The 25,585-nt window shown below is 28.2% G+C and overlaps 1 protein-coding gene across 2 annotated transcripts in view; it reads left to right on the forward strand.

Moving 5' to 3' along the window:
• The window catches only part of LOC107438068 (nucleoprotein TPR), a 98,599-nt gene that overhangs the window by 14,450 nt on the left and 58,564 nt on the right, over positions 1-25,585 (forward strand). For both annotated transcript variants that reach the window (XM_043052385.2, XM_043052386.2), the window contains exons 6-23: positions 729-893; positions 2,106-2,279; positions 2,377-2,590; positions 4,123-4,301; positions 6,814-6,918; positions 7,937-8,044; positions 9,416-9,570; positions 9,975-10,076; positions 12,140-12,290; positions 13,165-13,304; positions 14,458-14,536; positions 14,876-15,019; positions 18,483-18,656; positions 20,131-20,271; positions 22,194-22,304; positions 22,385-22,451; positions 23,793-23,891; positions 25,102-25,196. In XM_043052385.2, coding sequence (XP_042908319.1) covers positions 729-893; positions 2,106-2,279; positions 2,377-2,590; positions 4,123-4,301; positions 6,814-6,918; positions 7,937-8,044; positions 9,416-9,570; positions 9,975-10,076; positions 12,140-12,290; positions 13,165-13,304; positions 14,458-14,536; positions 14,876-15,019; positions 18,483-18,656; positions 20,131-20,271; positions 22,194-22,304; positions 22,385-22,451; positions 23,793-23,891; positions 25,102-25,196 — 2,403 coding nt within the window. The remainder of the gene's footprint in view (positions 1-728; positions 894-2,105; positions 2,280-2,376; positions 2,591-4,122; positions 4,302-6,813; positions 6,919-7,936; positions 8,045-9,415; positions 9,571-9,974; positions 10,077-12,139; positions 12,291-13,164; positions 13,305-14,457; positions 14,537-14,875; positions 15,020-18,482; positions 18,657-20,130; positions 20,272-22,193; positions 22,305-22,384; positions 22,452-23,792; positions 23,892-25,101; positions 25,197-25,585) is intronic.

A 25,585-nucleotide genomic window follows, 5' to 3' on the forward strand; every position in this document is an offset into this window, starting at 1 on the left:
ACTAATGAATATGGATCACGTATATAGTCTTATCTGCAAGGCCAGTTTCTCAGTCTATTTTTAAAAAGTTTGAAAGCATATAAAATGTATGTTTGATATTTTAAGTAGTTAATTTTCATGGTTACTTTTAAAAATGTCTATAATTTAACGAAGGAGAACTTTTTTTTGTCAAAACCCTCAAACCCGAATTATTTGTAATTAACCCACTGACGGTTCTGCACGTAAAAAGTCACATTTTAACCTGCAGTCTTCCCTGCATAGCAAAACCGGTTTTCCCATGTTAATTGATAGGGGAACTGTGTGTAGGGGAGAAACATTCTCCCAATTTTGCCCATTTCCTTAACCGCCAGTGGGTTAAACAAATATCTATTAGTTGTACCATGGAACTATAGATATAATTCTGCTTTTGATGATTGTTAAAAACAGCTGTAAGATACAATGTCCTTCAAAAAGTGTTGAAAATTATCTAAAAATGCATAGTACCATGCATTTTTAGATTATTTTGCCATGTGTTTGTAGTTGTGTCTATAATGATTATTAGAATTTGATATGATGGTTTGACACTGTAACTGAAGAAAGAAAATCATTTGTTGCCTGTTAATATTTTTTTTAATGTTATTTTTTTTAGCTGTGCAAGTTCTATATTGTGTTATAGCTAAAAAATAAAAAAAATATTTGTTCATTCTTGCATAAAACATTCATAGATAAAATTGTTAATATTATTCTAGCATCAAGTGAGTCGCTTAGAGCAAGAAAAAGAGCTATTGAATCGACAAATAGTAGATCTAAATGCTGAATTAACACAAAAAAATAGTGAGATACATACCCTTAAAAGAGAGAAGTCCAGTAATATATTAGAAATGAAAAATCTTCTAGAGGAACGTGCAGATCAAGTATGTTTTCTTTGATTTTTATTTATAGTTTAACATTTGCTTATCTAATTATATCTTGTATATTCTCTAACTGTTGTATATTCTCTAACGCTTGTTCAATTATGTCTTTAACTTGTGTACCGATTAAAGCTTTTAAAATTAGGAAAACGAAGGAAAAAAAACCATATTATTATTATTTTTTATAATTAGTTATATTTTTGTGGCTTATTGTAAGTGTGACATAAGCATGGATTTCGTCAGTTTCTCCAGGTCAACTGGTTTAGTAAAAAGTCTCTTGGTTTTTGAAAATTCCCTAAAATTGAGTAAGTTTTCTAAAAAAATCTCTATTGAAATAGAATTTGTACCCAATTTATTGCTTGCTTGAATAGTTAAATAAGTATTACTGAAACATAATGAAGTGAAGTTTCATATGCATTAGTCAGTTTTAGTTTGTTTTTATTTAGAACTTCCTTTTTAAAGTAATTAAATATCAGTAATTATTTGTCTATTACTATACAAACTTATGAGTTAACATAATAAAAAACACTTCAAAATAAAGTTCATTTAAAGTCAGTTATACATTTAAAATATTGCAGACCATTTACAGTTATTAGTGTAATGAAGTTTTTGTATTTTAATGACATTTAAAATTCTTAATATGTAAATTATTTAATGTATTATGCAGTAGCTATCATGAAATTTATATATATTATCTTGAATTATTTTGTAAAATTTACTGTATTTTTTTTTCCCTACCTATCCATGTAATACTATTCAATAGCTAGAATTAGATTTTTACAAATTAAAAAATTTTATGGATGGACCAACTTGTATATTCTGAACTCTATTTATAAAGAGGTTACTTAATTTGATTTACAAACACTTGTTAATTTCAAACATATAAAATAAAATTTTATTCAATTTTATTATAATTTTACAATTTTATTTAGTTTCATTTCTAAAATTTTTCTGCAAATTGTTCATAATACAAGTAGAGGCTTTTATGGTTAATTAAAATTGGGCATTTTTTTTTTTGTTGCTATAATTTGGAAAAGCTATAACATCCATATTTTTAATGATAATCTATAATATTAAGTTTGATTGTCGTACATCTTTTTTAAAATTTAAATGTACTTAATAATACAATCATTAAAAATAATGCATCTTACGATCCTATAATTTAATTGTTAAATTTTGTATTTTATTTGTTAATAATCTCAAAATTAATTGCAGTTGCATGCCACTCAGAAAAAGTTGGACAATCTGAAAGAACTTGTAGAAGAAAAAGATGCTAGAATTGAAGCTTTAGCAGAAAAAATCCGACAGCTAAATATGAATTACTGCAAAGCCGAGGAACAGTTCAATCTAGAAGTTAATGCTCAAGCAAAGCTTATTGATTTGCATAAAGTAAGACATTTCTTTTTTATGAGTGATGATTAAAAAAATATATAACTAAATCTAATTCATAATTATTTACAATTTATTCTTCTGATATTTTATTTAGAATGCAAGTGAAGACAACCAGAAGAGGGTGCAGGAGTTGCTGAGCGCTTTTGAAGAAGCTCGAAAACTTTTGAATGAAAGCAATGAAAATGCTGCTGAAATGGAAAAACATTGCCACGAATTAGAAGAAAAATGTAAACAAAAATTAGATGAGAAGCAGGATGAAATTTTGAAGTTAAAAGAAGAACTGAAAAGATGCAAAGAAGCTGCTCAAGGTTTGAATTTTATTTTTGCTAAAAACTGTGCAAATAACAGCAATTTGTTTATGAGGAAACAATTGTTAGAAACACCCCCTAGTTTGATTAGGCAATCAAACTGATTTTGGTGTTTTTCATTTTGAATTCTCACAAGTGATTCAATTGTAATTTTTGTTATTTTCTTACTTAATAATTCCCCTAGTTCTCACTAGGAATAATAAAGGGCAGGGTGCTTCTTCATGGAAAAGGGCACTTACGTAACACTGTAAAAATTTATCAAAATATGTAATATCATGTAATAACTGAATTTGATTCTCAACAATTTCAAAATGAAGTTGCTAACAGGACTATAAAGGTCAGAAAAATGGCCTTGCGTCATAAAGGTTCTGGATTTGAATCCCAGAGTAATAAGACACACTATATTGTGTTGATGTGTAATGATTAGTTTGATGTGTAATGATTAGACAATTGATGTAAAAGTTGTAAAACTGCAGTTAATGGAAGCAATTACTAATGATTTCCTTCTTAATCATAAAATATTTACGCTTTATATATCTTGTATATTAATCTATATATATCTTATCTTCTTATATATCTTATATCTATATCTTTAAATCAGAGATTTTAATTTTAAATATGGACCTATTTTTAATAAAAAGACTACAGAAATTTGGAAGTTCTGCATCCTAAGTAGTAGTCTTCAAAGTAGGCCAGTAGTCTTCAAAGTTAGAAACACTGGGAAGGTGTCCTCTCATTTGCCTAATTCATTGAGCTTTTATTTCTTACTCTAGATAGTTCTCAAAGCTATCATTCATCATTTTATCATGAGCATATGGAGTTTGCTATGGACCTTGTTTGAAGATTTCCACACTGTTAGAATCAAATAAACTTCTGATGTGTCTTAGGCAATTGCTTCTCAATCAGTGCCAGACAAGCATAGCTTCTGAACACATAACACCCACAACACCCAACCCTATCCAAGCTTCTAACCCTATTTTGCAGGGCTTTATCTTTTATTAGGTACTGCCTTGGTCAATCAATAAGAACAGTGCTTTAAGTGGTTCCCCTCTCTTCAAACTTAACTTTGGCACCACGACCAACAAGATGATTTTCAGCCCATGACAGATTTAATGTACAGCTTGTTGCGTATACATACTGTCGGGTGCTAAGACTGAACACAACCCTTCACCTCCAGCATTGTAAGTGACGTTCTAAATTACTGCGCTACTGGAGCATTCTGAACATATACCACATGATAAACCTTGTTCATCCAATATATTTGCACACATGATGTCCAATAAGTGTTTTCAAAATTTTTTTCGTTCTTTGCATATCATCTACCTCTACTACCATTTTCCTATGACAGTTAAGGTTATGTGTTATTAAGCAGTTCTCAAATCTTGTGCTCTAGTCTACTTCTCCTAAAAGTTAAGTGCATTAATTTCGGGATACCTTTTATAATTTATTGTATTTCTTAAATGTAAATGTATGTATAAGAAAAAATACATTTTTCTGCTTCAATATTATGTTTATTTTATTATTTTTTGAAGGTTTAAGTCCAGAAAAAATTGAGCAGTTGTTCCCGGTTGCTGCGGCTACTAGTAAAGTCATCCACTCTGGCATGACTTTGTCTGAACTATATTCCCAATATACAAAACTGCAAGAGGAATTGATTCAAGAGAGATCTGAAAAGGCATGCCGTACTAGGGAGTTGAACAATATTTTAGCTGTAAGCAAGTCTATAAGATTCTGTATATTGATTGAATTAATGCTTTTTAATGTGTATTCAAAGTAGAAGTGTTCTGAAAAATGTTTTAGTTAAATTGTTAAATGTTTTAGTTTTAATCTTAATATCTGGATATAAATTTCTGCTTCCCTTTTTTATTTTTTTACTCATTTGCAGTGGTCGTAAAAAGTATATTTTTGTAGTTTACTCCTACTATAAACTACTTTGTTAGAAATGTAGTTCACTGCAACTGCTTTTTTTTCTTCAAATGTAGTGACTACAAACTACTTTGGAATTGTACTAACTACTTCACGAAGAACTTAGGTTAAATGTGAGGGAATAATTAAGAAATATTTATTCATGTTTACTTGAACCAGTTTGTTATTCGTAAACATTTTTTTTAGAGTTTTTTCATTTAATCTTCAACTTTTTAAACTTTTTGTCAGTGCATATTTAATTTACGAAATGCAAAGTTATCAAATACTTGCAATTTTCCTAAGTGTTCAATGCTCTTTTATTTCTAAGAAACTATGTACATCGAAAATGTTCCCTTCCTTTCAATTAACATCCATGTTTTGCAAGTATGCATTCACATGGGAAAGTGCATCCGAAGTGATTAGTCGTCTACTTTTCTTAATAACAAGTTTAAATATTAGTTATGCTTGATTCTAAAAACGTAATTCTTCTTAATGCTCAGCTGCAGCCACACGGTTATTTTCATTACATCCATTAACGGGTTCGCGCAGATTTAAACCCGCCAATTTCGAAAAATTAGTTCCGTTAAAGTCGTGTTTCTTTTCAGTACTAATGGTAAAAGTAATCGCCAAGTTTCAATACTTATAGTAAACTACTTCCATCCACTGGTCTTTTGGAACTACTTTCTTAATCTAATTTTTTTTTTCTTCATAAATGTAAAATTCCTATAACACTAAAAAATTTTTTGATATGTAACAATGAAAGACTTCACTCTATAATAAACACTTACGGGCATTGATATGGACAGCTGACATGCATGCATCTATTTAAAAATTCTGTACATTTTTGAAGTAAAATTTAGAAAACATCAAGTAGGTAAATGTTTTTTGTTTTTTTTTCCTATCTGATTTAATGAGGAAATAATTACATATATTGTTTTCATAAAATCATTCATACATTTAACTATTTAAAAATCCTGATATATGTTTAAAACAGAGCTCATTCTAGGCAGAAAAAAGGGCAGGGTGCAAAAGTTTAAAAAAAAGGGCATTATTATTCTAAAAAGGCAATAATTTCTTTCTATGGGCCTTACACGTTCTATTAATAAACATTGTCAATTTTTTTTACTAAAAGTACCAAAGCAATCACATTAATTACTAATTTTTATTAATAAATTAACATATATAGATCGAGTTAATGAGCTAATTAGCTTAGTAATTTATTTAAAATGCATGCATATATTAATAAAATAATAAATGTATGTTTTTAAGTGTCTGTAGTTATGATTTAAAAATTATAATGATTAATAATAATTACGATTTAATGATAGTGGAAGTAACTGCAAACTTTCAAAGACAAGTGCAACAAGGATAGCTATTTTTCCTTACCCATATAAATCTATGTATTGACAGCAATGACAAACTAAATAAAAAGAGTTGAAAATAAAGAAGGGTTGAGGAAAGAAAGGGCAAAAAGGGTATGGAGTCCATTACATCAGGGGCAACAGGGTGCTGCACCCTGTTTACCCTGCCTAGAATGAGCTCTGTTTAAAACTCAAAGGAGGCAATTTGAGTTGAGTTGTTTTAAATAAATTTTTAAATTTCATTATTTCGGTTGTACATTTAGTNGCGCATTATGCCAATAATAATGATATGCATAAAAATTTTTTTTATTTGAAATTAGATACATAGAAACTTCAATTAATTGTTATTTTGCAAGTCAAAATGTCATTCCGTCACATATGGAATTGCCCTCATAATTAATTTAATCAAAACATATAGTATTATAGACTTGATCTTTGGTATTTTATTCAATTTGGTAAACAAATATATTTGATTAATCAGAAGAATAAGGTTCTCTTTAGAATGAGGTTTTAGGTATAAGGTTCTCTCTCTATTTATATTTTTATGCTAACACATGAATGCATTAAATAAAAATTTAAATTGAATCAAATTATGAAAAGTCAGAAATACTCAACATTTTCAGTAAGTTATTTTTCGAATTACATAGCAACAGAAAATGTAAGGGTAAAATTTAGCCCCTTTTGCTAATTTTAGTGTTAAATTTTAGTTCTCTTGAATTCCAGAATTTCAAAAAAGTTTATTTATTCACAGGTTTTAGGCAGCAGTTGTAATAAATTTTCTCTTTACTTGAGAAATTTCAAGAATTATTAAATCATTTTATTAGAATCAAATGAGAATTTTCAAAATATATTTAATTTGTAGATATAGATGTTGATTTGAAGTGTAATATAATCATGTATGATGTAATCATATCTAATGCTATGTATTTTTAATGGTGTGTTTTATGTTTTATTTAGGAAATCGAAGAGAGGACACCCTTCATTCAGCAGAAACTGTTGGAATTTGATAAATTAAATGAGACTATTATTTACTTGAAATGTCAGCAATCTGCTACTCTTGCTGTAAGAGAATTATGTTTAATTTTTATTACTTTTTGTGATTTTGTCTTCCCTTTTTTATGTAAATAGGAACAAACATATTAGGATTAAACTGTTTTTCATTCAGAAAGTCATTTAAAATAAAAATGGTGCATGTGATTTGGGAAATATGTGTAATTTTTTACTATAATGGTATAAATTTAAAGGGCAAAAAATATTAGAATGCAGGACTCAAAATTGATGATGATCTGTTGGTTGAAGAGTACTAAAATCCTTGAGCCACTATAAAATAATTGTCATTAGTTCCTAATATCAGTGACCAATCACTGTCAATTGAATGTTAAAAAAATATGCTTGAAGAAAAACAAAGCTTGGTGTTTTAGTCTGTGATTCTGTCATAAAATAGCACATTTGCTTTAAACTATGAATATTACTCACTCTGTTTAATTTTCATCTAATTTCAATTTGATAACTTAGATATAATATAATCTTCCTATATTAAATTCCTGATAACATTTAATAATTTATTTAAAAACAATTGAATCCCGCAAGTGAAGTTTTATTTGCAGTATTCATTTAGCTGAAATTGTTTTTAAATTTATTTTGCTTGATAAATTTGAAAGCATTTAAAAAAAAATTAACAATGGTAATGTGACTGATTTAATGATAATAGTTATTGACTAGTTAAATCTTTAATTTACTATATAGATAATTACTAAGTTTTTTTATTTCCTGCTTGTGATTTGTATAGTTACTCTCATCATGTTTATGAAAAATTTTAAACAATTTTGACTTTTTGAAAACACCATTAGCATAGATATGAAGTTTTTAAGAGATTGACACTAATTGCATCTCTCCTATAATGGGGCACTGAATAGTGACAAATTTATTTTTCAAATCTCCGATTTAACTGTAGAATTTTCAATCGTTTATGCAGGAATTTTTCTGAGAATTAGGATCTTCCTTCTAGCTGTATGCATATATATTGTGAATATATTTTAAGTTTATAAAATTTTGTGACGATTTTTTATTTTATTTATAGAATAATGAAAAATTGCTGCAAGAAAGAAATGATGCTAAACGGCTCGAGAATTTAGCAAATCGAGAAAATGTGAGATTAAAATCTCAAGTTATTGATTTAAATAGACAGGTATAAAACTGCTAATTTATTTGCGTGTTTTATCTTTATTGTGTTTATTAATTAAATAGTTTTATGTAAGCATATTTAGATTAATTTTTCTTAGATCCTAGACATGAAATGTTCTCTTTACTTTTTGCTAAAGCACATTTTTGAAAAAAGCAAATCTCTAAAAAAATTTTTTTCATGTTATTTCCATAGAAGTAAGCATGTGATCTTAAAATAAAATTTTTTTAAAATGTATTTGGCAATGCATTTTTTTAGTTGGTAAATATTATAAAAGAATCACAGTTTCTCAGTGATTAAGGCCCTGAACTTTGGGGTTTGATCCTCAGTGACGACTTGAAGTTTACCCAACTTCTGATGAATGGATACCAGCTTGGTAGGGAAGTATTTCCAACTCTAGTGTAATGCTGACCCCATTGCTACTATCATGCCCTTGACCACAAAATTGTGGATCTTTAATATCCTTGACCCTCCTGGCTCACAACGAGCTTTTGTGAAAATGTGTTACTTTAAATATTATTAAAAAAGTTTATGCATAAGTAACAAGTTTTTTGATACATCTTAAAAAATATTAAACAACTAGAGTATAAATAAGATTCCTTTTTGTATGCATAAATTCCCCTCCCCCCCGCCTCAAACTTTGTCATGTTTCTGATGCCACTAGTGTTTTTTCCCCCCCACTTGTAGCATGTCTTCATTAACTGAATGGCAAACAGATGTCATGATTTAAGTTAATCCGAGTCAGTCTATCTTTTTATTTTTGAGGCCAGTATGATTCTGCCTGCACACTATGTCATCGAATAGACAAAAAACCGTAGAGGAAGCGAGAAAAATAAGTTATGATGCATTCCCCAAGATGCGTAACTCTGTCATGAGGTGCAGATTTAAGTCAGTAAAATTGTTACCAAACTTTAAATATACATGAAAAATTGCTTTTCTTGGATGCAAATGTATGATCAATGCAAATTATAAAAATCTTGATTGTGCAAATATAAATCTTTTTGTTTTATCTATAAATATAAATGCAAGTTTTAATAGATCGATAAAGAAACAGAATTCCTTTTTTTAAAAATAGAGATGAATGTTGTATAAACTGGGACCCAATTATTTGGAAATCTTGTATCATAAAGATCTGTAGTTTCCAAAGTCTAACCGAATTTCTGCTGTTATCTAACATTGAATCTTTCACTGTTGCAGCCGAATTTCTGCTGTTATGTAACACTGAATTTTTTACTGTTGCAGCCGAATTTCTGCTGTTATGTAACATTGAATCTTTTACTGTTGCAGCCAAATTTCTGCTGTTATGTAACATTGAATCTTTTACTGTTGCAGCTGAATTTCTGCTGTTATGTAACGTTGAATCTTTTACTGTTGTAGGTTCAAAGACTTCTAAAAGAAGTTGAAGAGGCCAGAGGGGGTAGCATTAAAGATCGTCGTGATAGCTTTAACGATGAAGATGATAATGGAGAAGTAACATCAAGTGACGATATAACCGGAGATAAGGTTATATCACGTCATTTGGTTACATTCAGGTAAATTTTTATCTGCCTAATTTTTCTATGAGTGTATGAATGCAAGTAACTGTCTACATGATTTTTGTATTGATTTAATTTTTCTGAGTTACCTTTTTTTTTTCGTTGATAGGTTGGAGTTAAAAAATTTAATTATTGTTGTAATAAAATAAACTGTTGAATAATTAATCTGAATTGGAAGAGTATTTTTTCAATTGTTTGTAAATGACACTAAATTAAAATTTAAACGCATCTTAAAATTTTAATATCTTAAAAACTTGTGAAAATTGTTTTTTCTTTTAAATGTTTACACATTCTGAGAATATTTTGTTCTTCCACCTGCATATAATGAGTGGGAGAAGTTTAAATATGGATAAAATAATAGTTAGTTTTTAATATGTATATATATTTGTTTACCTTTGTAGGGATATTGAGCAACTTCAAATTAAAAATCAGCAGCTTTTAGCCGCCATTCGAGATCTTAGTCAACAGCATGAAGAATTGGAAAAGAAAGTATCCAATGAGTTGTAAGTGTTTCCATAATAAATTTACTGTCAGCTTTAAAGTGTTGAAATATTTTTCTGTCCAAATATATTTTAATTGTCAATATATTTTCCTTATAATGAATAATAACATTAATGAACTCTGTAAAATCAATACCTGTTGATGCAATAATTAATTACTTTTGAACTCAATTAATTTTGCTTGAGTAGATCGCAGAGTTGATACAGTAGAAGATATTTAATATGCATACCTTGAAGCATGAAGCTTTTCATTATATCAGGCATAAAATTCTTCCGACTTCCTGAACTTAAGAATTCTTATAATATTTCTGCATTATATTATTATTTTACTTGATTACTATTTTATTCCCTTTAACTCCTTCCTTCTCGCTCCCGTGAAATTTCCGGGCTGGAGTGTTCAGTAATAACACGCTAATAAGAATAAAACTAATTAATTTCTTTTGCCCAGAAAAAATTTTATTTCTCATTCTCATTTTACACACCAGATGGCAGTACCAGTATATTTTTAAGGTAATTGTAGATAGTTAGTTTATTTTAAACTAGTTGTCGGCACTAATCAGAACGTGTATTTGGCAAAATAGGCACTTTTGCGACTGTTTTCTTAAAAATTAACCAATCGTTAAGGGGTTAATCATGATTTATATATAAGGTTTGACAGTTTGTTTTCGTGTCAGTGTACACATTTGAAAAACATATATATAAATTATTTAAATGCTTTCTTTCCTTGCAAAATAGTTTGACCCTTTTATGTTAATTTTATTTTTATGATTCGATAGGTATTTTCAGATGTCTTGTTCTTTTCCCCCTTCCATACCTAATTATGCAGAATTTCGTGCTATATAGATCATTTCGCATTTCATTAAGCTTACCTAATAATCATCTATCAATATATACTGAGGAGCAGATCAATATTTAAATGTTTTAAAATAATGTTTAGATGCAACTTACTTGAAAATGCAAAAACATGCACTGAAGTATCTCTTATTTAGAAGAAAAAAATAATAAAAAAACCAGTAATTATCAAGAAAGTTAAACTTAACAAAAAATAAATTAATTAAATGTCAAAGCCTGTAAAAATACCGTTACGAACCTTGAAAATAATTGAGTAAATAACCAGAGAGGTGTGAAGCTAATAATTGTAATACCTGCATTTTACCTCCCATTTCTATAACACCTCCATTAAATTGGCCGATTAAGAATTTTTTTTCTATTCCATATTCATAATGTTATTATTACACCTATTGGAACATTCACTGTACACAAACTGTTCAATCGAATATCGCTACTGGAATTTGATTCCATATTTCTTTTATTTCCTCAGTAATTACTTTGAAAATAAGTATCATTATATCCCTTTAAAAAGAAAGCTTTCATTCATTAATCATAAAAGATTATCTGATTAAAAAAAGTTTCAAATAAATTATTTAAACCTTTATTTCTTTTAAACTTACCTCCCAGTTAAAATATCTTGAATTCATGGAGGGACATTATTTTATCCTAGGTGTTAGTCTAAAATTTTTAGTTTTGAGTGAATATTTGTAGTATTTTTGTGCATTCACATTATTACAAATTCATACTTATTTTTTCAACAGGCACCACATCACAAGCATAAATATTTTCATCAACTAATGAACAAACATCATACCTAACATTTGAGACATTTCCCCCAAAATTTAACAAAACTTCATTTCATTATTAGTATCAGGAATTACTGTTTTAATTTTCAAAACAATTACTTTTTGCCATTGACTGGCACATGAATCTTCTAGTTTGAAAAACAATCTAAATCGGTATTTGTAACAGGAGACCGGTTAAAAAAATACCTTACAATTAGTAAAATGAAAAACACAGTAACAATTAATCATTTTTACGTTATAATAATAAAAAGTTTTACCACTCTGAATTTAAGTTATTTCTAGAGATTTATTTGTCATTTGCTTAATTGATTGTCTGGCTGTTGAGCATTACTAGTGGAACATTTATTTTTGGAAAAAGTAGTTTTCCCTTTTATTCAGACTCATAAATTCTTAATTTTTTAATAAATTGGTAAAATTCTTTATTTTCAGATCTACTAAGTTTGAGAAAGAAATAACCGTCCTCTCATCTGAGCTGGCAGATTTACAAAAGCAAAGAGCCAAGCAGGCTGAAATGTTAGAGACCATTATTCGACAAAGGGATATGTATCGTGTCTTACTCACCAGTCAAGGCTTTTCAGATGTAATAATATTTTTCTTCTTAACCACTAGATACTTATATTATATTAATCGATTAATTGTGTTAGTTCATACTGTGTAATATTCATTAATAGACATACCAAAATTAATAATAAAAAAATAGGAAAAAAAACCTGATTTATTTTATTTAAATAATATTTCTTTATTTATTAAGTTATATTTTATTTTATACTTTTTTAAGATACTTCAAGAATTTCAAATTTTGTAATAATAATTTAAATATTGAAATTAAATCCTAATAATGTATTTCTAAATATTACTTTTTTAAAAATAGTTTTATACATGCAAATGCATGATTCAAATTTATTGAATTTGCAATTGAAATGCATTGATCATTTTTAACTTGCAGACTTCAAAAAATTGTCATTTACTGATTTTTTTTTAAAATTATTAAAACTCTCTTTTACTATTAAGACATAATCTAAAAAAAAATTTTAATAAAATTACTAGCTTTTCTTAATTTTTGTATTTTATAGTCTTGTGATGTTCAAATTCAATTAATAATTCAATATTCAACTAACAATTCAATAATCAGTGAAAATTTAACAGGGAGCCAGTCACCAAGTTACATATGTAATGTTTTCTTATTTGTGTTTTTTTTTCCCTTCCTAATTTACAACACATCCTCACCAATTCAGTGTAATAAATAAGTAATTTTAAAAATGGTTTTGTTAAGTAATATGTTTTAAGTAATTATTTTTATTTAAATATTATAATACAGCCCACTTATTTAAATTATAACTAGAAGTAGCTTGCTGTATTTAACTAGTATTCAATTGCGTTTTTTATATTATTCAATTGTGTTTTTAACTTAAAAACACTTTTTTTTACTAAAGTTTTATTCTTTATTTTTATAGTCCTTATTAGGCCATCCTGAGGGTTCCTTTGGTCAACATTCCACTTCATTTTCTATGGATTCCAAGGAAGCAAAAACTGCTCTCAATCAACTGCAAGCCGAATTTGATAATTACAAGAAAGGAAAGGCTGAGAATGAAAAGTAAATAATATAGTTGCATTCTGTCATTTTAAAAACTTAAGAAAGAACAAGTTTTATATATATAAATAAAAACAGAATAAAAAACCATTTTTATTTTCTACTCCAAATTTTTTTTTCTCGATTTCACAAAGTATTGGTTTGCTTCATTATTTATTGAGATGCTTTAAGAAATTTTTTGGAAAATTTGATTTCCAGAAGGCCAAAACTAATTGTACACACCAGAACTAAAACTTTCTCTCGTCTGTGTATTAATATGTATATTTTTTCCAATTATGTTTTTAAACTCAAGAAATTTAATCTTTTTGCAGAAAGAAAAAAGTTTCATAAAAAAAATTGTGGAATTATAATCTAACTTAAATTCGTAATTTTTCTTTGAAATTTTCTCTTTTCTTTAATTCTTAATTGTCTCTTAAATATATATTTATTAATTTATTTGGTTTTATGGTTTTAATTTATTTCAGAAAACTGAAATATACAATTTAGTATTAGTGGTGTAATAAATATGGCATTTTTTGTCATTACTAGCCTTGTTTCATACAATTTTCCTATAATTAATCCTTTGTTAATATTTACAGGTTTTGGAACTAGCATAAATTTTTCTTTTCTTAAAATTGAGTGTGAATCTTGTTCAAGTTATTTTTTGCAGTTACAATTTTAAATGTTTGCTTAAGGCTTCAATGTGATGAAGATGATTTCCTTTTAATTACACTAACTCCGAAGTAATCAATTTAAAGGAATTTAGCTTCAAAAGGTAAAAAGTTTGTATTTGAAAGTATGTTTGTTCTAATCCACGAATTAAAGTTATCCAGTTGAAATAAAAAAGTTGTAATTCAAAGCAAAGTTATTTTTGTGATAAATCAGATAAAGGACAAATCTGCTGCCAGTAAATTTTTTTTTATAAAGACTGTTTTGCTGAAGCACTATCGTTGAAATACCTTACATTTTTTATAAATGACCAATGAGGATCCCAAGTATATTCAAATTAATTTTTAGAAAGTATTTTTTTCAATGAAATGTAATAAAAATTTCAATCCCATTGAACAAATATACCTATATTACGGAAAGTTTGTCTATTATTTTTATCTGTTAATTTTGAGTTTTAATTACTAATGATGCAACAGTAGTGTAATTTATATTATTATTATTGTTTTAGAATGCTTAGTGCACAGCTTGATAAGATGAGAACTGAGCTATCAGATTTGAGAATTCAAAATGCCAAATTGGCATCACAGGTAATTATTTCAGCTATATGTATAAGAAATTGAGTAAATATTAGGGGGACTGGTAAGTAGTGTCGTTTTGGTGCATTTGATATTTGTTATCAAGATTTTTATTTTAATCAATGTGTTCACCTTCGTTAGCCTTTTCCTACGATATCCGTAACCTACCTTTCTATGTCGGATACGAGATAAAAAAACTAAATTTGTTTTTAAGACTAACGAATATCAAATGCACCAAAACGACATTACTTACCCTTCCCCCTAATGCTGGTTAAAAAAGATTATTTATACTATTTTTCTTTATTATAGTATAGAAATTGTTAAAATATATATATTTATGGTATTTTGCAGTCTGAATATTCAGAAGAAAGAGTTAAAATTCTACAGTCAAATCTAGAAACCTACAAAAAAGAATATATTGTCTGTAAAGATAAAAATAGACAGCACACTACAATGATAGTTCAACATCAGCAATCAATTGCCAGTTTGCGCCAGGTAAGCTTTTTTATGCTTGTTGCAGTTGAAAATAAATTTATTAGTATTTGTTTGTTTTCTGTTATAGCTCTTTTATGAATATTTTAAATTTTGTTAAAAATGATGATTCTATTTCTATGTATACATGGGTTTCTCACTTTTTCTCCCCTCACTTTGTTAATCAATTATTTAATCCTTTCGTAACAATTTTCACAAATACATGCCAGCAGGATAAGTGCAGAGTAAAAAGATAAAATTTGTAACCAAACTAATTCTTTTGCAGTTTATTTGAGAACAAGGTTATGATAGTTTGATTTATTTAATCCACCACTGCTAAGTTCATAATAAAAGTTACATAGCTCTACTTTGAAATAACGTTGATTAGATATGTGATTAGAATAATATTGATTAAATTAAAAGCAAAGTAAGACTGTCAAATTAGACATGCTCGCATTTAAATTACTGCTTTTTATTTCCCCCAACCTGATTCTGATTTTGAAATCACTTGTCCCAAAGGGATTAAAGATTAATAAAAAAAAGTAGCATATTTTAAGATTAATATATTTAAATTTAATTTATTACTGTTGTTGATTTTAGTTTTTTTTTTTTTAAATTTTTTAAATATATAAAAATTATTTTGTCTATGCATACCTTGATTTCTTTCTTGCTCCCCACTCTCTGTTACAGTTGAACCTCCATTCATCCTTTCTGCATCTTTCATTTTCCCATTAGTATTGTATTAATTTAAAGGTTCCATCACAAATGCTATTCTTATAATGTTAATGATACCCGTTTAGATCATTTTGAAACTAGCAGATTGCCACATCTATTGTTCAGCAATTCTTCTGACATTGAACAGAAATATTGAAGTTAATTCCAGATGAAAAACAGTAACTCCTGATGCTAATGATGTAGAAGAAAATGAGGATTTGTTACAGTTTAAGAAAACACCTCAAACATCTAGTTTGATGTTTATGTATCAGTTGATGAAAATGTTGAAACTTGTAATGTTGTTGGTTCTGGTTGCGGAAACTGAGATGGTGCAAAATTATACTGATGAAAACAGCAAACTTAACGACAAACAGTGTGAACATTTGCAGATGGCCTTAAAGCCTTTGAAAACTTTTTGTATTCACATGAACTTACAGAAAATGAGCAGCATTAGAAATTTTGGATATTTATTCTTCGCACTAAGAAGAAAAGTGTATTCTAACCAATGTTTTTAAATACAGTGGAACCCCGGTTTTACGTTGTCCGCTTCATATTTATCCCAACTCCTGCGTCATTTTCTGCTGGTCTGTGAAAGTTGTCTATACTGATAATGTTAAATTATCCCGGATTTCATGTTACCCTTTTCAAGAAAATCCTGCCTTATATGTTTTTCTAATAGATCAAAATCATTTTCTCTCTACAATGCTCACACGAACTTTTTCTGAGAATTTTTTTTTTTAAGGAGAGATTTGTTTCTTAGCTGTTGGTAGGTTTTCTAGCTATTGAGACAGGACTGCACGCAATTGAAGAGGATTCACTGCTGGATCTTAAGGGATAGTAGAAGCTCTATCTAGTATTTGAGTGCATGGCCCAGAGTGGGTGATAGGGCTGGAATGGCAATCCTAACGCTTCTCAGTAAACTTTCCGTGAAGCGGGATATTTTATTTATTTGCAGTGGATTCCGTCCCACTTTGGTCTATACAGGAATGAGATCGCTGGCAAATGGCACAAATGAACCTCTGCCGGAGAGTTTGGCACTCACATCCTCGTAAATTCACTCCATTAGAAAGAAAGGTGTCCAGTTAGTCTGGAATACTCCCCCAGTACATATCTGGTACTCTGGGGATAAGCCGGGTCGTGCTTTGACCTTCAGAGGTAATAGAGGCGATCAGACCGCGTTCACTAGATTCACCAGTGGTCGCATAAAGTGCATGAGGTATGAACAGCAGCAAAAGGTTTATCCCACCTGCAACAAATGTTTCTCCAGTGCAGCCAGCCCGACCCACCTCCTTAACTGTGTGGATTTTGAAAAGGAGGATTTTCTGCACGACCCGGTCTTGCTGTTTGATTTCCTGAGGGTGAATGGACTCATGAACCTGGTCTTGCTCTGCTAGACTAGTGGGGATGAGAAACAACAACAGGTTTTCTAACTTACTTTCTAAACTATTTTATTGTCTTTTTACTTGCTATAGGACATTTCCCCCTAGAATGGTGGAGGAGTATACAAAGCAAGGGAAGCGTGGTTAGAGGAAGTATGAGAACTTGAATTGTAAAATTTTCCTGCAGAATTTTTTGCACCTTTTGAATCTTGGAATCATTCAATCATTTGAAGAATGTTACTCTAATAGGTTAGGTCAGGGGTCGGCAACCTTTTGAAATGAAAGAGCCAAAAGTTACAATTTTACAAAATTTCCCGCTTTTAAAGAGCCACTAAAAATTTTGATTTAATACTATAGTATTTTTTTTATGTATATTTGATTTTTAATTAANCTTTACATCAAAAGAGCCACCTGTGGCTCGCGAGCCACAGGTTGCCGACCCCTGGGTTAGGTAATAATTTTCTTGGTTCTGGTGACCTGCAAGATACCTCTAAAGCAAAAATAAATGTATTGGAAGCTTTGAATTTTATTTCTATAGGTTTGGACAATGTAGACTATAATGCATTGAATGAGTTTAATAAAACTTCTAGAGGTTAATTGATTCTAGATATGCAACTGGAACATTGGCCGTTCGGAATAAAATTGCATGTCCAAAGTTTTTCCAAAGTTGATGACGTAACTCACATCTCATTACTTTTCAATCCTTTCATTATCTGATTTATTGCCTGCTCCTTATGATAGTGATCTTGCGTTTTTTAACCCCTGTCTAACGGAAAACATGAAATTCAGGGTTCCAATGTATTTTAAATAAATGTATTTTTTCATCCCACTTTTGCACCTTAAATATTTTAGCATGGAAGGCCTAATTTTTTCAATAATATATCTTTTTACTTATTGCAAATTTATTAATTTTAGATCCCATTGTTTTTCCTTTTATTACATTTCATACATTTTTAAATCTATATTTGACACTGACTCCCATATCAAAATAGTCCCTTGAGAAACAATCATCTGAGGTTTTATTGTATAAGGATTACATAGTGAAAGGTATATTTAAAAAAGTGGATTACTAGTGTCGATTTGATATTTCCATTATATTTATTTTATGACAAAGTAATGTTTTTTTCTTCTTTTAATCTTGTAAAACATAAATTTTTTAATGTTATTACTTTGAAATTGATTCAGTGTTTTATTATCAATTTAAAATTTTCCCTCTCTCTTGAAATAAATTAGACATAATTTTAGATCTTATATTAATTTTTTTTTCTTGTTGCAGGAGTTCTTTACTTTTTTATAAATGTTAACTTACATACTTAATATTCAACTATGTAATTCATCAACTTGTTTTACTCCTTATCTTAATAATGCTTATTTTTCTTTCTTTTTTTAAATAGGATTTAATGCAAGCTCAAGAAAAAATAGCCAAGGCAGATGTTGCTGTTGAAAACTTAAAGGCAGAACGTGATTTGTTAAAGAGCATTGAAACACGTTTACTTCAAGAAAAAGAATCTGTTGTGAGGGAACAGCAGCACCAATCTAGAATGATGGCTAATCTTCAGGCTTTGCAGGTATCTAATTTTTTTATTCATATTCTTTGAAACCTGTATTAGATGATTACTTGCTGTGCATTGTTTGATTGGTCAACTTATTGAGGTCAACTTATAATTATTAATTTTACTCAGTGTAATTTTCTTGGTCCTTGAAAGCTACTTGTGTTGGAGTTATAGAAATCGGATCGACGAAAAATGACGCCTACTGGTAAAGTTATGTGTTGAACAAATTTACCGATTATGAATGATAGAACTATCTTAAATAAATAAACAATTATGTTTTTGTTTAAGTTTGCATTTAATTATATAATTTGATAATTAACTGCCATGAAAACTGGATCGATGAATTAAATTTAGTGTTAATATAAATGACCCCTACGGGGAAAGTTATGAGTAAGAACAAATTTACCAATTATGAATGATAGAACTATTTTAAATAAACAAATATGTTTTTGCTTAAGTTTTCCTTTTATTTATATCATAAAAATAAGTTTGCTTTAAAAAAAATAAGAAGAGGTTTGTTTGAGATGCTTTGTTTTTTTCTGAAGTGACTTTTTTATCGAATTTAACTTTCAACTCTAAAAATAAATTATTGATAGCATCATCTTCAGTGCACCCTGGCTATAACAGGAGCTTTTCCTTTAGAAATCGTCAAAAAGAGCTCTAAGAGATACTCACAAAAATTTTGAACTCATTTGTATCACTTATTTTTTTTGTTTTGATATTTTTTCGGGTTTCATTATCTGAACTTTTCCACATTTGGTGCGCAGGTTTGCTGCCCCAAATGCGGAAAAGGTCAGAACGCTGGTGAGGTTTTGATGATCTCACCTAAAGGTATTCTTCAACACAAGGTCTATGGAAAAAATCTGTGCCTCTCAAAAAAACTGTAAATAGAGGAGGTCGCTGCACAGCGGTTGTCTTTCCTGGAGGTTTCGCTGTATATATAATCTTATATTTTATAATGCAGAATAATCTCGGAACTCCGATTCCGAAAATCGGGAAATTTTCAAAATCTGGATTTCTTTTAAAAATTGTGATGAGAAAAATTTCTTAAATTAGAGGAAATTCACCTGTATTTATGATATTGCATTATAAAACTATCAACTTTGAAGACTGAAAATCAACAATAACTGCAGAAAAAACAATCGATAAAACGATACGAAGTTGCCAATGAAATAGTCGCTAACCGAGCATGTCTACTCCTTGTGCTCACGGTAATACTATTGTTCTATTAAAAACAGCTGGCTTATTTCTTGAACTGCATGTTTTATGTTCACAAAAGAATTCTGAAAAAGTTACTAGTCATTTAACAAAAATTAGAAAAATTAAATTTAAAGAAAATGTGTTTTTTTTTGGTACAGTGTAATCTTATATTTTTTTTTCATATTAGAATGCTTTTTATCTGGCATAGTTAATGCACTTATTCAAATCAAAATAATTTTATATTTTGTTATTGATTTTTCCCTTTTTATGATTTGCCGTTACCTTACAGAATAATTTTGAGCGAATTGAGTCTGAAACAAAAAGAAATTTGGAACATCAAGTTGAAAAGGGTGAAAAGGAAATTGCTATTTTGATGACTAAATTAGAAAATGCTCATAACGAGTATCGTTCAGCAGTAGACATTTGGGAGGTAAGAACTTATTTTTTATTTATTACTTTTTATTGATATGTGTAGTCTAAATAATTAATAAATGTATTTTGTTTCCAAGCAAATAATCTTTTCATTATGCTTTATTGTTGGAATTTAATTTTTAGTTTAAATGTATTTTGTGGAATATTTTCATGAAGTATTATTTAATATGATATTCATCCTCTTTTTATCATGGAATATTATTTGAAAAAATCTTCAAAAGGTTTTGTTGGCCTAACCAAAAGTATTCCATTATTTCCCTAAATTGTTAATTTGTATACAAAGTGTGCTGGCTATTTGTTATTTATATAAATTTTAAAATTACAATAAAATAAAGGCATAATTTAACATCTTATTTGCCAAAATGAAATATTCTGAAACATTATATCCCTGTTAGCAAAAACTCTCTCACTGCAGGAGGTGCGGCAGACCATTGCAGCGTCTGCAGATTATTTTTCCTTTAAGTTTCCATTTCAATTTTAAAAACAAATTGGAGAAAATTGCTGAGACTCCTTCTTAAAACAACTCTAAATTTCTTTCTAATTAAAATTGCAACACTGCAATGAACAAAAAATAGAGAATTGGTGTTAATTGATTACGAGTTTAGCTGTATAGGGATTTATTTTATTTTCAGTGTTGGAACAGCTACACCCAAATTTTTCAAGACAAAGTCTCTGTTTCAGAATGTCTAAAATCATTAAATCATTGTAAAAATTAAACTTAGTTTATAATAATATAACATTTTTATTAATAGGTATTCATATAATTTGATGTATAATATTAGAAATATTGCGACAATGCTAGATTGAGTTTAATTTTTGCAATAACCAGCGTTGCTACACCACCTGGAAAATCGGGAAGACCTAGAAAAGTCTGGAAATTGTGCAAAAAATCAGGGAACAGTCAGGGAATTATACATTTTTGACACAAAATCTGTGAAAGTCAGAAAGTTTTATTTAATGAATACCCAGCATGTGTTTTTGTACCAATATTTCTTAGGGAATTTGTGTTAATTGATTGCAAGTTTAACTGTGTAGGGATTTATTCTACTTTCAGTATTACAACAAACTGCTCCAAGACAAAATTTTTGCTCCAAAATGTATAAAATCATTAAATCATTGTATGAAATTCAACTTAATTTACAATATCAATACAAGATTTTTATTTATAATTTTTTATATAATTTTATGTATAATATTTAGAAAAATTGCTACATCTGTGTTAGATTGAGTTGAATTTTTACAATAATCAAGATTGCTACGTTACCTGAAAAACCTTGAAAAGTCAGGAAATTTGATTTTTCCAGTTTCTCCTGGTGTACTGGTTTAATAAAAATTCTACTTTTTTTTTTGTACATTTTGAAAAATTCTCTAAAAGTGAGTAAGTTTCCCAAACAGTCTTATTGAAATAGGATTTTTGCACAGATTATTGATCTTCAGAATATTAAAATGAGTATTATATATAAGATAACCTCATTTATAAAAATTAGTTTAAAAAATTTTTGTCCTAAAATACAGTTTATTTTTATTCAGAATTCACTTTTGAAATCAATTTAAAAATATTTTAACTATCTTTGATGAACTAAATGCCAATTCTACTCAAAATTATTAGAAAAGTAATACATAACGTTTCAAGTTCATTTAATGTCCGTCTTAACTAGAAATATTGCAGTTTTTTCTATTTTGACGACCCTAAAATTCCCTATATTCATAAATACATTGTGCAACAATTATCATGAAATTTAAATTTTGTGAAAATATTACGTAACCATAAGAGGGTTTTTTCCTCTTTATGTTGGCACCTATGGAATGGTATTTTTTAAGAAACTTGCAACAAAAGGTTTATATTATTTGAAATTTTGTATAACAATATCTATGCATTTTTCAGAAGCCTGTCACATTATTTTTCTTCTTTATTTACAGAAACAAAAGAAAGAATTGCAATCAAAAATTGATGCTGAAGTTGAAAGAAATAGGAAAACACATGAAGAACTTGTTGAATCTTATTCTCAGATGCATGCTATCAAACAAGAAGTAAGTTTTAAATGGTACCCTTTTTTTTAAGTCTTATTTCTTGTCTAAAGTTTATTTTTTAATTGTTTGGACCATTTTAGTTGGCGACAGCTAAAGCTCATTTGCACACTCAAGTGACACCTGAAAAAGAGAGAACTATTCAGTCCCGTAAGTATTCTTACACATTTAAATTGAAAATGTAGTTTAATCAATTCATCTCAGTTAGATCTATTGTATAAAATCGGGATGCTCAACCATTTTTTAGAGGATGTCATAAAAAAAAAACTGGAAGAACATTGTGATAGGAACCACCAAAATTACACTATGTATATATTTGTTTTGGGATCGTTCAAATACTAAATAAAGTTACGTAACCAAATAAAGTGTAGAGAGTTGTGATCTTTTTGCTGACAAGGGAGAAGTAAGAGGTATGAGCTATGCTGATTTAGGATGCTAAAACTCCTTTATTTCCAGTTTTTTTTAAAAATACTCTCTTTCTCTGTCAGTCTCTCCCTCTCTCTTTATATATATAAATTTATATATATGTGTATATATATATATATAGAGAGAGAATATATTAAAAATGTTTAAATATTAAAATTGAGAGAAGTTGTTGAAAAAAATTTCTCCAATAAATTTTAAATTCCTTGGAATGAATTAAAAAATAAATTTTGTCATATTCGAAGTTTCTTTTAGCTGAATGTATCCTAGAATTAAATAACTACAGTATAAATTAATGTAAAGATAGGAGGGGTACAACGACTTTTTCATAATAATAAGTAAGCAATTAGAAGGGTTGTAATTTGCTTATTTTTATTAAGCAAAAGGGGGTGGGAAGTGCGCAAAAGTGCGAAAGATATGTTTACTTAATATTTAAGTGGCAGCCTCTGACTTCTTGGCAATATATCATTGCCTCTCTTGCAATTCACCTTGAAAACTTGTTTTCTAACATGAAGTATTTAGTTTATGTTTTAAGTCATGATGAATCTTTTAGAAATATAGCTAATTTCTTTTCTTTTTTTAACCTTAGGTTATAAAAACAATTTCTTTTTTGTAAACATAGTTAGACGATAACAAAGTAAATTATTAAGACCAATATATAGGTATACAAAGTAGAAGAGGAAAATTAAAATATTTTCATCCCTTTTAAAGACAATTTTTAGCAAAAGATATGAATTAAAAAGCACTTTTTTTTACTTCAAATATTTTAAAATTACAGTTATAACCAAAAGTTAGAAATTATAAAATTTTTTATTGTAAATACATTTTCTCTTTTGGAAACTTTTTCTCTTTTTTTTCTTCTAAATATTAAAAAATAATATCAAGGTTAACACTAAAACCATTGCCACAAATGAAACTGTTACAGCCTAATACTTTGAAATTGACTTAACTAGACCATTCAGCTGATTAGCCTAATTAAAATGCTTTGTGGATAAATTTCTGCTGACTTTGAGATTGTGAATCCTTAATTCAAAAAATTGATCTTATGTAATTATATAATTCTTTTAGAAGCCAGAACTCCAGTAAAACCTACGAGTCCAGCTCCATCTTTGTCTGAAATGAAAGCATTAAAGGTACAGTTAAGTGAAGCACAGTCTAGACTCAAAGGTAAGCAGCTTTGTAAAATTTTCTAGCTTGCCACTTTTCAATAAATCTCTTTTAGTTTCTTAAAATCTTGAAACGCTCTTGATCCACCTTTTTAAAAGCATTTAAAAAAATTTATTTTAGCAACTTTTCTATTAAAAATCTTAAGCTTTAAATTTCTTTTTAATTTTCTTTATTGAAGGGTAAATCCTATAAATATGCTATGTATGTATTTATCCAGTTTACTTGTCATATTTAGTTAAAATGGACTTTCTTTTATAAAATATTCTATCTCAGAGTTGTAAATAATGCATGATTGTCGCTAAGTGTTCAACAAATGTTGCTAAAATCATACGGGGGCAACAAAGTGATCGGTTTGAAATATGTTTCCAATTTATAAAATAGTAACAAAAATAGTTTTTTGCATCGAATTCTATGAATTGAAACAACTTATTCTACGCATGGCATGGAATATAAATGCGTGGTATTAAAATGGAATAGCAAAAATTATGTTTATACGAAACATTTTAAATTTAAACAGTGAAATTTCAAATTTACATGTTGGGCTGTGTTTTGGATTCATGTGCTGACATTGTAATTGTTCAGCAATAAATAATATTATTTGCTCTTTTAGAATTTACTTTTAAAAAAATTAAAATTTTATTATTTTTAGATATAGTTTTTAAAGTAATATTTTCTCATTTCTTACTTTCTCTGTTTCCGCTTTTTTATTTATTTATTTGCTCTCAGCATTCTAATCTTTATGTTGAATCTATTTAGTAATATTTTATTATCTTTTTTACACATAATTTTAATAAATACTAATCTTCAATCTTTATGGGCTAATGAACTTAATTAGTTTTAGTGTCATATGTGGCAATCAATAACTTTTGATATGTGCCATAGCATGAATTATGTAATTGTAAAGTTTGATTTTTTTCATATGTTTGCCTGCTATAATAAGTTTTTGGACCTCAAAATAAGCATTTAAGTAATTTTTCCCAAAATTTTCATAGCTGGTGTGAGCACTACGTATTATGATTATGCAAAAACTTGTTGTATATTGGATCTTTAATTTTAATACCTACTCTATCGATTTAGTGTTGAAGGATCATTTTAATTCTTACCTTATTTGGCTTTTTAAAAAGTTTTTCTTTTTCAATGAGATTGATATACACTTTGTTTAATATAGTTTTAATTTTTTTCAAATAATTAGTTTTTATTTCTTTTCTAGCTTTGCAAGAGAAGTTGACTATTACAGCAAAAAGTTCAGAACAATATTTGAAAATGTGTGAAGAATTGGAGTTGCGTGTTAAAGAACAAGATGAAGTGAGTTTGATATAAATTTGTTTGGAAATTTTTTTTTTATCACTCCTGTATATTTTTTCTTGTGATATTACAAATTAGATTTGTTTATTACTGGTCAATTAAATAACCAATGTAGACAATTAAACAGAATTTTAATTATAATTTAATCTTAGGATTTTAAGTTGTGTCTATGTAATAAATAACATAAAATTGGGGACACAAAAAAAGTATATATATTTTATTTTATTGAACCTTTCGGTGTATCAGAATGGGGAAAGATAGGCCAGCACTGACACTAAAAAATTTCCCAAATTTGTTTTCTGGTATTTTGATTCTAGCAGGTCAAGAAACTTTAGATTTTAAATTTTTCAATTAAAAATATGTAATTTTTTTATTTCTTTATTTTCATT

Source organism: Parasteatoda tepidariorum, chromosome 9, assembly GCF_043381705.1.
Source record: "Parasteatoda tepidariorum isolate YZ-2023 chromosome 9, CAS_Ptep_4.0, whole genome shotgun sequence".
NCBI classification, from domain to species: Eukaryota; Metazoa; Arthropoda; class Arachnida; order Araneae; family Theridiidae; genus Parasteatoda; species Parasteatoda tepidariorum.